At 37.9% G+C, this 13,519-nt stretch overlaps 2 protein-coding genes across 3 annotated transcripts; one reads left to right on the top strand and one right to left on the bottom strand.

The window, feature by feature from the left end:
• Positions 1-955: 955 nt before the first annotated feature.
• Positions 956-1,900, bottom strand: LOC110298869 (olfactory receptor 51I1). The gene has a single exon (XM_021168391.1). It carries the CDS (start codon positions 1,898-1,900, stop codon positions 956-958), a length of 945 nt encoding a protein of 314 aa, XP_021024050.1.
• Positions 1,901-8,419: 6,519 nt separating this feature from the next.
• LOC110298873 (olfactory receptor 51I2) lies at positions 8,420-13,519 on the top strand. Of its 2 annotated transcripts, XM_085842532.1 has the most exons (2): positions 8,420-8,459; positions 12,615-13,519. In XM_085842532.1, exons 1-2 carry the CDS (start codon positions 8,420-8,422, stop codon positions 13,517-13,519), a joined length of 945 nt encoding a protein of 314 aa, XP_085698658.1. The 2 variants fall into 2 exon arrangements, with proteins under 2 accessions (XP_085698658.1, XP_021024053.1); XM_021168394.2 differs by lacking the exon at positions 8,420-8,459 and having other exon boundaries at positions 12,581-13,519.

Here is a 13,519-nt window from a genome sequence, read left to right as displayed (position 1 = left end):
GTGTGGTTCATGATGCTGATATGAGAGTCACATACTGAGAACTGTGTTTCCAAACTCTTAGTGCTATTGTCCTATCACTCTTACCTTACACACAACACTTAGTACCTGGAAAGTTTTCAGATACCCACAAAGCTTTGTAAGCTATAATCATCAAGTTCTTACTTACTTCACTTCTCATTTGGAAAGGTGAATATGGAGCCAAATTGTGTTCTCTGAAATGCTAAGAGGTATTATTATGTTGTTTATTGGACCATAACTGGAGAGTTTAGATTCCAAATTTTTCTGAGAAAATATTTTGTCTCGGGCAATTTTTTTTCTGGCAAGACCTAAATGTTCCCTTCTCCCTTTCATCCTGAAGAAAACACTCTACCAAACCTGTCTGTCAGTTTTCAGGAGCTATTCCCTATCCACCTAATATAGCCTACCTTTATTTCTACAAATATATATCAACACCAAACCTCCATAGGATTATTCTATATTCAAATTTTCCACCTCATTCTTTGTGATTTTAGAATTCCCTGTGTTCAAGCCACTTTGCCCTGCAGGACTCTGTTATTCCTGAAAAAATAACCAGCTCTTTTCAAGGCATCAGTTGCTGCGTCTACATCTTTTGACATGTATATCTGTTCATTTAATAATGTGTTATGCTCACCATTATAACATTCTCAGAAACTAACAGAAGGACTCTCACAGTCATTGGCCAACAACTAAGTTTACCATTGTATAAATTAAATTATTCCTTTTTTTCTTCCTTTTATTGGATATTTTCTTTATTTACACTTCAAATGTAATCCCCTTTCCCAGTTTCCCCACACCCCAAATTACTCTTTTATTGATTCCAAAATCACAGCTATTGAAAGCTTGAGGCCTCTACTTTGGTTCAGCAATATTCTTAAATTTAGCAGGCAAGTTTTAGTCCCTTCTCTTACAGCTCTCTCAGGTTCTGCCCCATTCCTCAGGTCTGAGATTTATGGAAGACTTTGAGCATCCCTTTGCGGATCTCCTTGGTCTTCACGCTATAGATGATGGGGTTGAGCATGGGAGGTACAAACAGATAGACATTGGACATCATAACATGAACAACAGCTGGAGCACTTTTCCAGAAGCGGTGGATCATGGAGACAGCAATTATGGGCACATAAAATGCCAGTACTGCACAGATGTGTGATATACAGGTGTTGAGTGCCTTGAGTCGCTGTTCGTGTGATGCGATAACCAACACAGCTCTCAAGATCAGTGCATAAGACAGAAGGATAAAAACTGAGTCCACGCCATATGTGAAAATTACCACAAAGAGCCCATAGATATTGTTAACATGGATGTCTCCACATGCCACTTTCATCAGATCTGGATGAAGGCAATATGAATGGTGTAGCACATTGCCCTTGCAAAAGGGCAATCTTTTTACAAGAAAGGGGAAAGGAAAGAGGGTAGTGAAACTTTTTGCAAGTATACCCAGACCCATAGCCAGGATGCGGCTATTGGTAAGCACAGTGGAATAGCGTAGTGGGTCACAGATAGCCACAAAACGATCAAAGCTCATGGCAAGTAGTATGCCTGATTCCATGAAAGAAAACGTGTGAATGAAGAACATCTGGACCAGGCAGGCATCAAAACCAACATGGCGGTAATTGAAACAGAAGGTAGCAAGCACGGTAGGAAGTGTAGATAGGGACACTCCCAAGTCATTGAGAGAGAGCATAGAGAGGAAATAGTACATGGGTTGGTGTAGAGGAGGTTCCAGAATGACCAGAGCAAGGATACTGAGGTTGCCTGCAATGGAGATGAAGTAAAGGAAACAGAAAATCAGGGCAATCCAAGCTTGGCCTGTGTTCATCCCAGGAATGCCTGTCAGCTGTAGTGTGGCTGGCTGGAAGGGAGTACCATTCAAGCCTAGCATGGTAGGCAGGTGAGAGAAGACAGATGAGGATTAGGCCCAAGAGAGGACGTAAAGGAAGTCCTTCCCTTTCCTTCTTTCAGATGTCCTGTCTCCAACAGAAAATGTCAGGGATAAAATATACGTGCCTAGATTCTGCCCTGCCTACTAGACTATTAGCTTTTTTTTTTTTTATAATGAATCATATCTTCATTTATTTCTCTACTGCCAGGCCCAGTATATGCCTGAGAACCGAGGTAAGCTCTATGAAGAGCTGATGATCAAATGCAGACTACATACACAAACCCCTCTGGTCATTACCATTAGGTACAATATCCTACCACTTCTTCATATACTCCAGAAATCATATACTTAGAATTGGAGAGAAAAATAGAACTTAAAATAGACTAAATAGGAAACTAGCCTTGCCTTTGGGAACTTCCCAGTTGATATCATAGATAAACTACATGCAGCCACAAACTTCAGATCAAATAACCTTTAACCAGACTTTGCCTCAACCTTCCAATGCTATGGTCATCCTAAAATTGTCACCACAAAAATTAAAATTCTAACTCTCAAATCTTAAATTCGATGATTTTCTACTTCCCAGTTAGACCTCTAATGCTTGTGCACTGTTTAGGAAACACTATAATTGCTTTGTTTTCTCTGAAGGGTTATTTTTATATCCTTCCTGATACACTCCCTACTGAGACAGTTCCCCTGATCTCTGCCTTTCTTTTCTTTGAAATTCACATAGTAAACTACAAACATAAAAATAAAATAAACAGGGCCAAAAAGTGGAAATGGGTGGGTAAGGGAGTGGGGGGAGGGTATGGGGGACTTTTGGGATAACATTGGAAATGTAAATGAGGAAAATACCTAATAAAAAATAAATAAATAAATAAATAAATAAATAAATAAATAAATAAATAGAACTAGTGCACATTGGAAATGTAAATGAGGAAAATACCTAATAAAAATATAAAAATATAAAAATAAATAAATAAATAAATAAATAAATAAAACTAGTGCACGTGCAAAAATAAAAATAATAAAATAAAACTATAACCAGGTCTATCTAACCAAAGAAATAAAACATTTGATTGAGGTTACATTTATTATTATTGTTATTGTCACTTAAATTTTTAAATGTATTCATGCCTTTATCCATTCTTACCTCAGTTTTCTGAGCAGGAATCTTTCCTGTTTCAAAGACAGGCACACTACTTCAGATTTTATTACTATCACTCCTTCCAGACCCCGATTCTATCAGCCTTCTGTATAGTACCTTCAATCTCATTCCTCTTCTGGTTCTTGGTCTTCAGGCAATAGCTGTGTACAGAAGCACTGCATCAAAAATATTGGTTATCTTCCTCTCTAGCTTGCAGTCTACAGATGTTTCCCACACATAGTCAAATTTTCTTTCTTTTCCCATACAAGGGGAGGTTATCTGCTTGAGTGTCATCTTCCCTAATATGATTCAGAGACTCTCAATGCCAGTAACCTTAACCTGCTAGTGATGCTCATTCCATTGTACTGCAGACAGCACACCCTCCCGATCCACACATTTCTCTGTGATGGCCTCTTTGTTTCTAAATGTAAGGAAGGCATTTTCCCAGTGCATTGGTTTCCCTTTCAAACATAATATTGTTGGTAACTTGCCTGGTTAAAGCTGCTTTTCTCCCCTATGGAAACACCTACTTTTTTTTCCTATTGAGCATAGATTCTTCACTCGTTCTGCCCAGCTCCCCTTAGCTCCCCTTCCCCAAATACACTCCCCTTCATTTCTCTTCAGAAATACTTCTTCATTTTCTTCTACATTAGCTTCTCCATTAATTCTCTCTTTATGGGAATTCTTTCTTTGTCTTTGTCTTTAAGCAGGCACAATAATGCCAGCAAAGAGAAATAATAGAAACATGAACACAAGACTAGAAGCCATATCATAAAAGACTAACATTATAGTATTTATCCCAAGTATTTATTTATAGTATTTATTCCATGATGCTGGACAGATCAAAGTTAAACTCTAATTTGGAACATAAGTAAAATGGCTCCTTATATCATTTGTGATTTCTAGAGTTTTCCTTCTATTCTTAGTACCCTCAGGAAGCACATTGAAATTTGATGGTGACAAGAGTCTGGAGAAGGTAAACATACTAGTCATAATCCTAAAAGTGTATGGTATGTGAGTTGGAGACCCATGTCTTGATTTCTGTCTCCTCCAACTGAGAAATAAGAGCTGCCCTTTCAACCAGTGGGATTTCTTTGTCATCTATTCTCTACAAGCTTCTCCTATTTTAAAACAGAATTAAGAATGATATCTCTAATAAGTCACTTTGACCCATTCTGTACAAATCTGATTTTTTTTCATTATTTTTATTTTAGACTGTCTCTAAAAGGACAAAAAGAAATGGAAAATTTTGCAACTCCAAGTAATAATAAGAACTCTTGAAAAATATAGATTAATTCTAGTTCAGTTTCCTTTTCTCTGGTGATCTAACTGAAGAAGTCTTCCTAGACCTTCCCATCTGGAAAGAAGCTCTGAGAACTTCCCACAGAAAGCAATTCCCATTCTAACAGAAGCCCTTCCTTTGATTTATCTGTTTGTGTGTTAGTCAAAGCTCCCCAAATGCAACCTCTCTAGGAATAAGGGTCAGACGATGGAATACAGCAAATGTGAGCATGTACATCTCCAGAGCCTCTCTAAAACTTCAGAAAATCTACATTTATACTTCTATCCATACATGTTCAAGCATTTATAGTTACCATCTCATATCCATAAATGTGACATGGATACATAGAATCTACACCATCTTCCTTTGTCATACCTGACACTATTGTACTACAGAATTTAGGATAACCTATGCCTGCTTATTGGTAATACATAATATAATGTATTTCAATATTTGGTCATTTTTATATTCTCCTTTACTTATAAATACACTCTATCCACAATGTACACACACAAAGCATAACAAATGCATCATCATTAACAGACCATGATAACACTCTTCCTAATTATATTCTTATGAAACAGTAAACACATCAATCAACCAAATTAAAGGGCATGTTTTTGAATGGCGTGTGTGTGTGTGTGTGTGTGTGATTTTTTTGTAGCTTCATACACAATAGATGGGTACAGGGGATCATAGTTCTAAATAAAGTCTTTTCAAATAAGAAGTTTAGAAAACCCTCAAGACAAAAAATAAATTGGATATATCAGCCTCTTAGCCCAATGACAAGAAGTCTGAGATTAGAACTTTGATTCAGATAGGAACCTATCCTTTTTCCTGTGGTCCTTGGAATTAAAAGATATATTGGGTCCATTTGTGGATGGAGATATGCAGATTAGAAAAATGACCACACTGACACTATCTGGATAAGAAGCACTGTGGTCAGTCTGAGGGAGGAGCACTCACTGTACAAAATGTGTGTCTTTTCTTGGTAGCTGGCTGTGCTGTGCTGTGGGTCCAGCCGGCAGAGCGGCCTCAGCTCATCTCTCTTGCACATAAATTTATGAATCCCTCCAAATCCCCAAACACCTGCAAGAAGGAGAGGAACAGGAAGGTGACATAACTAGCTGGATTGCATCAGTGAATAAGGGAGTTGTTGGAAATGAGAATTGCTCCCAAGAGGACCGCATTCCTGGCCTCAGTAATTTTGATGTCATCATCTACACACACCAGTGTGTCAATTCTTCCTTGACTGGGAATGTCAGTGCCCTCACATGATTCAGGAAAACGCGCACAGGCATAGTCACCCTGAGACCCACAAGTACATCCTTAGACACTCTTGTTATTTACTGATATTTATACTCTATGTATTTGCAGAAAGTCAAACAACCACATAAACATTGAATTTTAATAAATGACACAAATGTTCACACCTTTAGGGGGAGGTATAGTTATGCCACAACTTGAAAAATTTCCAAAAGACAAGGTGAGATCATAAGTGGTTAATAGGATGGGCACATGGGTAGACAGAAACAACATATGAGCATCTTTTCATAGGCAATAGACAGTGTTATGAACAAACAGCCATCAGTTCTCCTCAGACAGGTCAGGTTCTGAAGACAAAAGGAGGGCTCACAAATACATAAATGCTAAAGTAGCTCCTAAAGAAATCTGGCTGACATTAAAGAGAAGATCGGTGTGTACAACAAAAGCTCTATTCCTCAGAAGTTGATGAGTTATTTGGTGAAGTATCATGGTATTAGAGTGAGTCAGTTAACAATTTGCACAGTGCTTATGAATATGAAAATCCATGGGAAACCATTTATCCTACAGTAATAACATTACAATCAGAATAAGATGAATTAACCATATTACTACTCTAAAAGGCAAGGTTTATATTCTCCATATGGGAAGTGCTCAATTGTTATATTTGGAATATTCCAGAGTCCTGAGTGGACCATTTTTTCAGATAAATTCAGTTAATGGGAAGAATTCAGAGATGTTATCTCTCTGTCCCAGGCTTACTCCTGTCCCAGGAGTGTCTCTTGCATAGATCACACCAGTTTCATTACTCTTGTGCTGACTCCACCTCACATCATTACACAGTAGTGGTATGTGACTATTGTAAATCTTCAGAATGTAGTACCATTTGCTCTTCAATTCCTCAGTTTCTTTAAGACCTGCCTAAACAATTTCTCTACAGAATTCATTTTGAATTGTTATACTCATCATTGGAATTTTATCTTGCAGCGCCATCTTCAATGCTATTTTTTGTGATTCTAAAATCACAAATGTAATTTGGATGTAAGCACTTCCAACTGTGTTCCATTTTTGCCAGTCAGTACCTGAGGCTATAGGACATTAAGAACATGATCAGGAAGGGGTTTGTATGGTTATATTTGTTTTATTCTGGGGTGATATTCCAACAATACTTCTCCACTTAAACACAAGTGATAATACCAGAAACATTAGTTGGTTCCATGGTTCCATTTTGCAGCTTTCCAACATTTCTTGAAACAAGTTACTGTATGTTCTTAAATTCTTCAGAACAAACCAGATAAACACTCTCACAGCCCTTTCTCCAAGGAGTAAAACTCAACCTTTCCTCTAAACTCAGGAGAGCCCAAGTCCCCCTAAATTCATACCCTCTCCTGAAACTTTCAACTTTCAGCTTTGTGGCATTCTTTCAACACTGTACTATTTAATAATTCTAAGCCACTCCTTTTCCTCACCCAGGCCTAGGGGTAGAAGCCATTTCCTGAATTTTCTGCTTTCAAGAATACCTTTGAATTTTCTTTTGTCTGTCATGCCCTCTCACATATGGTTAATAACTCTGCAAATGGATTGTTTGGGTTCTTATATTTTGACTGGATAATAAATGGACTCTGATTTTGTTGCTTTCTGGAATATTACTCATATACATCTGAATCCATCTATTAATAGAACATGGTGTGCACTTAATGTGTGTTAACTGGAAATATAATTTGAAGTTGCCACATCTCAGGATTGAGTGAAAAATGATTGAAACATTGAGATTGGGTAGTCCTGGAGCAGAAGCCTTGCATTTCATTGTTGAGGCACATCTTAGAGAGTGCTGCATGATTCAGGCTTGTATCCTCTTTAAAAGAATGCATGAACCTTACAAAGGGAAATTAGTGATTTGGATGGACTCATAAAATAAGTACAAATGGCATGACCACTAAAATCAAATACATGGATGAGAAAAAATGAAGCTAAGCTTTTTTGAATATGAGATCACCAAATAAAAACTCAACTATGAATATTGGATAGGTGAGGTACACACTTAACTAACCATGGAACTTCCCTCTTCACTAGACAAGAAGTCAGAGGTCAGTGTGATCAAGTGAAGAATAGAAGGCAATCAAAGGCTGTAACTCTGAAAGCTTGGCAACTGTGTGGTTACATCAGACCATACGTTGTTCCTACTGTTCATCAGAGCATACTTTATTATCTGGATAAGATCCCTGAAATTGAGACAACTTAGTTTCAGTTGAGAATTTAGGAAGAACTAACTCCTCTCAACACATACAAAGGGATAAGAATTTTTAAAAAAGACATATTCTTTTTACTATTTCCTGGGTTTTCACATTACCTAGCACATAACTTTGAGGTTCCTCAGGTATTGAGCCTCACAGAGGCTGACCACCAGTCTTCAGGTAATGTGCCATGTTGGGGTGAGAATATTTACTGAGCTCATTTTCCTCGAAAAGAGCTCATGTTTTAATTGTACTGGTAGTGACAGACCTCAGGAGACCATAGGTCCCTAAAGAATTTCCAGGCTAAAAGTCAGCATAAATGTTCTCTCTCTGTGGGGATTAAGGTGAGATATAAAAGTAACAGGCATAAATTCACTTCAGCCAACAAAAGAACATGTTCTGAGTGCTCATCTGCTTGTGTTCTGGTGAGTTCTAAAACTTTGTGGGGTTGAGACAGTTGATCTCTGAAATCCTGCTCTGATAGACAATTTGAATAAGAATAGGTGAGAGTGAAGAAGACTAGGTATATGGTGTCCTGACAGCAGCATCCTAGAAGAATGAACAGAGATTGCAGAAATATGAGGGGTTGGAAAATGGGTTCTTACTCTAAGCTGTCACTCAATTTGCAATCTCCTATATATAGCCAAGTAGCTCATTTCATGTGGTCAACTTCTAAGCTTCCAAAGTCAAACTTCCTAAGGTTTAGCAACATTGTCACAAGTTCAGGTAGCAAAGCAAGACTCAGAACTCAGAACTACCCACTATCCTTGGTCCTAAAAGCTTAAACATGGGTAATCAAACTTTTCTTTTCCATTTTCCATTCTAGGTGGTAGAAATAGTCTTCCCCAAAGATGACATAACAGTCAGTCATCCAATACCGAATAAGTAACATTATACTGACTAAACAAGTGATATTTAGGAATATATATGTATATATATATATGTGTGTTTAGGTACATATGTGTATATACATGCATATAAAATAATGAAAATGTGCTATGAATCTGAAAGAGAACAAGAAGGGACATATGGAGGTTGGAAGCAGAAAAAACATAAAAGAACTTATGTGATTATATTCTCAATTTAAAAGAAAAACTAATATATACCTCACATAAAATCATTTTTGCTGAAATTTTCAATATGGCCTTTGAAAAAGATTGTTGTAAAGGTCCCTGGAACATTTAAAGGATAAGAGAAGTCATTTGGGCATAACTACAGATGAGCCAGAAGTTGTGAGGCATTTCTAATCTTTTCTAATTTGTGCTATAGGATGAAATTTATAAACAAACCTTCTTAGAAACCAACTCTGCATACTTCTCAATTCTTTCCAGACCCATGAAAATCTTCACAGATGTTCATTACCTAACTAAATAATATTTTTAAAGCTGAAAAGGATTTATGGAGTTCCTTAACAAGGCAGCCATATATTAGATACAGTGATTTTTTTTTCCAAAGTGAATTTGGACCAGAGCTGGGGTTAAACCACTGACCTGCTGCCAAAGGCACCCTCCCCCATCACATTAGCTTTTATATGGCTACAGTAACATAAATAGTATAATTTTCAGAAGCAAAGGAAACCACATTTGACTCTGGGGCTGTACTTCTTCATACATGTCTGTTTGAGTCATCTATCTTACTGCTCAAAGGCTTCTGGTAAACCTCTGCTCAGAGATGAAAACTGTATTTCCCATTTTTTCCTTCTCTTATATCTTAATGATTCCTCAAGATCCTGAGAAGATCCAGAGAGAAATGATGTTGTTTGGGCCACTTTTAAGACCTCCACCAATTTGATTTACTCTTTTTACAGCAGGGAGGGCTGTGTGCAGCTCTTAAGGAAGAGTGTTGCTTTTATGTAAATAAGACAGGGATGGTCATAGAAAGTATGAAAAAAGGTAAGAAAAGGCCTATAAAAAAGACAGACAGAGAGAAAGATCTTGTAAACTACGTGTCTATCACTTATTCACTATGACCTATGATACCAGCATACATCATAAAGACTATTTCCGTATCCATCAAGGATTAAATTTGCAATCTATCGAATACTTCTCTGCAGAGTACCTTGCACATAGCATAGTCAACACAAAAAATGTACTTTTTCTAAACTTTGTCTATGTTCTTTATTCACTGATATCCAGGAAGCTCCCAATCTCAGCACCACCAATTAAGGAAAGAGTGTAATCATGGATATGTCAGGCATGATTTCTTCCTCAAACTCTGAACTTAAGTTCGAGATTTAGAATGATTTTGGCCATACCCTTCATACAGACTCATACTTTAAACCTTTCTTCTCCTCTATGTTCCTTTGTAATAATTCAATTCTCTTCTTTGTTTTCTAATTCTGTTCTATGTAGCTCTACAAAGAATTGGATTTGGCATAGTAGGACTCATCTTTAGTCTAAGTACTCTAGGATTAGAGGATGAGACAGAGGCATAACAAATACAAGGACAGCATGGGCTACAAAACCTAAATATAGAAGTAGTAAGATGAAAAAGAAAAAAGTCAATTCTAGATGACCAGTCCTGAATCTCAAAGACTTAGTCCTTAAGGGTATGCAGTTGTTTAGTACTGAAAACAGAAACTCATTGTTAGCACAGTGGAGTGACCACTGACTTGCTAGGAACCAAAGTTCTTAGTTTTCCCCAAAGTCAAGAAAGGCTTCCTAAAGAGGCATATCCTTATACTATCTCACTGACTTAAGTATTAATACCTGGGCTCCCTGGTCCTTCTCCTCCTCCTCCTCCTCATCCTCATCATCATCCTCGTCATCATCCTCTTTCCCCATTAGATGGACCTTGCAAAGCATAGCCTGACTTTATCTATTTGGAAAGTAGAGAAGGAAGGAAACAAGAGAATGGTATTTGTTTCTGTCAGAGCACTAGGCATACCTCATCACTACTGACCTCATGCCTAAGACCCTTCTCCTTAAATCACTTTGAATTGACATGTTATGTGTGACAAACATTCTGGGATTTTGGACAAAGGAACATAAGTCTAGTTTTTCCATGAATTTCTGAAGTTCTCCAAAAGGAAGGCACCCTTAAAGCCAAAACCAATCCATCCATATGAGAAGTCTCCTAGCATTCTCTATCCTTTCCCATCATTGAGATAATGAGCATGTCAAAAACACTGATATGATAATTCACAATATAATCACTCACAGAGTGATGGCTATAGTATCACATGTAAGTAGTGCTACTAAAACATCTGAGAGAAAATAACCTATATACATGTAGCTATAAATGTGAATAAACATATCAATACTCATACATGTGCTTGCACATGTAAATCCTGCCTATACATCAGGTAAACTTAGAACATGAAAATAACAGGATGTGTGTACTTTTATATTATAGTGGAGGAAGAATTCAGGGTTACATTGTGTGACAAGATTAAGATTGTGAGCAAGAAAGTGGGAATCGTTGTTTTATTAGAGATGTATGGGAGTCAGGCTCAGTCTAATATGGAAAGACATGAATGTTGTCTTTTGAACAACAGATATTTGGGGAGTGTTTGAGAATATATGAAGGTGTAGAAGTTTCTTTTGGCACAATGGCATCCTATACTCTGAAAATTAGTATATCTGTTAGATATTTAGAATTTATAATTTTTCCAAAAATAGATCCTACTTTAAGTTTCTGTACAAATATATGAAAAATTCTCCTACTCTTTGTTATTGCTCTGTTTTTCTCTACATCATATCAAATTCTATTAATTATATTTAAATTTCTGCATATTTAATAAATCTTATATAAATAAAAAGTTAATATTTGCCTTCCAAGGTATGGTGGTTTAAATATGCTTGGCCCAAAGTGTGGCACTATTTGGAAGTGTGGCTTTGTTGGATTAGGTGTGGCCTTTTTGAAGGAAGTGTGTCACTATGGTTGGTAGGCTGTGAAGCTCCCCCCAAGTCAGAAGAGTCAGTCTTCTCCTGACACAAGGTGTGTACTATTTTGATTTTTTAAAAAACCATTTTTTTAAATTCTGTGCCAGTGAAAACTGATGCTTAACTACCTCAATCTCTTATTGTTCCTTCCCCTTCCTCCCAAGTATTCAAAATGATAAATGCTAACTCTGGGGTCTAGAGAGTTGGCTCAGCCATTAAAAGCACTTGCTGCTTTTGTAAGGACCTTGCTTTGTTTCCCAGAACCTACATGGCAGCTCACAACCATCTGTAAGTCCTTCCATGGTATGCAAACAAATGCAACCAAACACACACATTTAAATAAAATACATAAACCTCTAAAATTGTAAAATAAATAAATAAATAAATAAATACACTGGGGAATTGTCTTCATAATTAACAAAATATCTGAATTAAACTGTTCTCAGGACATGTTTAAGCACTTCCAAGAGTTACTGGTGATTCCAACAACTGCTTCCCTTCTGCAACAACGAACCTTTTGAATTACTGTTTACATATTTCTCCTGAATGATACTTATAAAATTTATGAAAAAATGTAAATAACATGGTAGAAACATGTCTCATGGCTAACTGTTTTTTTCTGAAGTATTATACAATATCATTCTACATCATGAAACAGGGAAATGCTATCCTAGTTTGTAGCTGATCATAAAATAGTGTGCCAGCATTAGTCCCAAACCAATGGTTTCATGAGTGCTCCAGCTTTTAATTGTAAACACTACCTCACTGTATCTGATAATCCTGAGTTTCTTGTCCTCCAGTAAGCACAGATCTTGAAATTCTCCAAGCAAGAAGATCTGACCCTGAGACACATCCTGGGTTCCCCCTGTGATGGCGCTGTTCAATGTCACTCACCCTGCCTCCTTTCTCCTGACTGGTATCCCTGGTCTGGAGAGCCTCCACCCCTGGCTGGCAGGACCCCTTTGTGTGATGTATGCCGTGGCCCTTGGGGCAAATACTGTGATTCTGCAGGCTGTGAGAGTGGAGCCCATCCTCCATGCTCCCATGTACTACTTCCTGTCCATGTTGTCTTTCAGTGATGTGGCCATGTCAATGGCCACACTGCCCACCGTGCTCAGAACCTTCTGCTTTGATGCCCGCAGCATTGCTTTTGATGCCTGTCTAGTCCAGATGTTCCTCGTTCATTCTTTCTCGATGATGGAGTCAGGGATTCTGCTGGCTATGAGTTTTGATCGCTATGTAGCCATATGCGATCCCTTGCATTATGCCAATGTCCTCACCAATGAATTCATTGCTGGGGTGGGCTTAGCTGTGACTGCTCGAAGCTTCATCACCCTTTTCCCTCTGCCCTTCCTTATAAAGAGGCTACCTATCTGCAGATCCAATGTTCTTTCCCACTCCTACTGCCTGCACCCAGACATGATGAAGCTTGCCTGTGCTGACATCACCATCAACAGTATTTATGGACTGTTTGTTCTTGTGTCTACCTTTGGCATGGATCTGCTTTTTATTTTCCTCTCCTATGTGCTCATTCTGCGTTCTGTTATGGCCATTGCTTCTCATGAGGAACGCCTTAAAGCTCTCAACACATGTGTGTCACATATCTTGGCTGTGCTTGCATTTTATGTGCCAATGATAGGAGTCTCTACAGTCCACCGTTTTGGGAAGCATGCCCCACGATACATACATGTCCTCATGTCCAATATCTACCTCTTTGTGCCTCCTGTTCTCAACCCTCTCATTTACAGTGCCAAGACAAAGGAGATCCGCCGTGCCATATTCCGCATGTTTCGCCGTATCAAACTGTGA

This window comes from Mus caroli, unplaced genomic scaffold, assembly GCF_978045245.1.
Source record: "Mus caroli unplaced genomic scaffold, Mus_caroli_1 scaffold_8, whole genome shotgun sequence".
NCBI classification, from domain to species: domain Eukaryota; kingdom Metazoa; phylum Chordata; class Mammalia; order Rodentia; family Muridae; genus Mus; species Mus caroli.
The sequence above is the reverse complement of the archived record's forward strand: the minus strand, read 5'-3'. Positions and strand labels throughout refer to the sequence as shown.

Bases quoted from the DNA above. Each gene is read 5' to 3' on its own strand.
- LOC110298869 (XM_021168391.1), bottom strand. From the start codon at position 1,900: ATGCTAGGCTTGAATGGTACTCCCTTCCAGCCAGCCACACTACAGCTG.
- LOC110298873 (XM_085842532.1), top strand. From the start codon at position 8,420: ATGGGTTCTTACTCTAAGCTGTCACTCAATTTGCAATCTC. The intron at 8,460-12,614 runs CTATATATAGCC...ACCCTGCCTCCT, and splicing joins GTCACTCAATTTGCAATCTC to TTCTCCTGACTGGTATCCCT.